Raw genomic sequence first — 1,008 nt, 5'->3', positions numbered from 1 at the left:
CATGAGTGTGTGTGGGGCTGGAAAGGGTGCAGGTGGGGTGGGGGTCTGGGTTGAGTGAGTGGAGGGTGAGGGGGGAGCAGGTTTGTTTGAGAAGGACAGGGGGACTGGTGCTGGGCGTGGTCTTGGCACGGACAGGCTCAGACGGGCTTGTCTTTGGCGCGCCCACTGCGTGCGTCCGCGCCGCTGCTGCCATAAATGGGGGGAGGGAGAGAGTGGTAGCTGGGAGGAGGGAGGGTTGGACGAATGGGAAGGCTGGGCGGGAGGGGCCGCAGGGAACGCAGCGGCAGGGGAATCCTCGGGGAACAACACGAAACGGACGGTCAGGCCTGGATGTTTGGCAGAACGTCTCCCTGGGCGATGGTAACTCTGCCCAGCAGCTTGTTGAGCTCCTCGTCGTTACGGATGGTGAACTGGAGGTGCCTGGGGATGATGCAGGTCTTCTTGTTGTCCCGGGCCACGTTGCCAGCCAGCTTGAGGATCTTGGCAGTCAGGTACTCCAGGACTGCAGCCAGATAGACAGGGGCACCGGTGCCGACCCGCTCGGCGTAGCTTCCCTTTCGGAGCAGCCTGTGCACACGGCCCACAGGGTACTGCAGTCCAGCTCGGGAAGAGCGTGTCTTGGCCTTAGCGCGGGCCTTGCCTCCTTGCTTTCCGTGTCCAGACATGGCGAGCAGCTGCTGTAGGATCTCACGCTCAGAAGACAGTGACTCTTATCCTACTGCAATCTTATCCTCAACCTTACCTGTAACACTGAGCCTGGATGTAGCCCTCTGACATTAACTCTGAACCCACACACTAACATTAACTAGCACAAGATTCAAACCGGACCCTAACACTTACCCCAGCTATAAACTAATCTTAATTTAAACCTAGTGCTAACCCTTAAACTAATGCTGAAGCCCCATTGCCCTTAATCTTGTGTGGGAAACAGGAAATCTGTTTATGAAAATGTAAGCACCAGCCAAAAGTGCTGCATAAACTTTGGGCTGGGCCACTGGAATTATGTGG

General features: G+C 56.7%; 1 protein-coding gene across 1 annotated transcript; it reads right to left on the bottom strand.

Annotated features, from left to right (window-relative positions):
- Positions 1-320: 320 nt before the first annotated feature.
- LOC138262474 (histone H2A type 1-E-like) lies at positions 321-665 on the bottom strand. Its single transcript, XM_069212367.1, has one exon. The coding sequence runs from the start codon at positions 663-665 to the stop codon at positions 321-323; it is 345 nt and encodes a 114-aa protein (XP_069068468.1).
- Between the last annotated feature and the right edge of the window lie 343 nt (positions 666-1,008).

Source organism: Pleurodeles waltl, chromosome 10, assembly GCF_031143425.1.
Source record: "Pleurodeles waltl isolate 20211129_DDA chromosome 10, aPleWal1.hap1.20221129, whole genome shotgun sequence".
Taxonomy (NCBI): Eukaryota; Metazoa; Chordata; class Amphibia; order Caudata; family Salamandridae; genus Pleurodeles; species Pleurodeles waltl.
The sequence above is the reverse complement of the archived record's forward strand: the minus strand, read 5'-3'. Positions and strand labels throughout refer to the sequence as shown.

Excerpts from the sequence above, each read along its gene's own strand:
- LOC138262474 (XM_069212367.1), bottom strand. The coding sequence starts at position 665 with ATGTCTGGACACGGAAAGCAAGGAGGCAAGGCCCGCGCTAAGGCCAAG.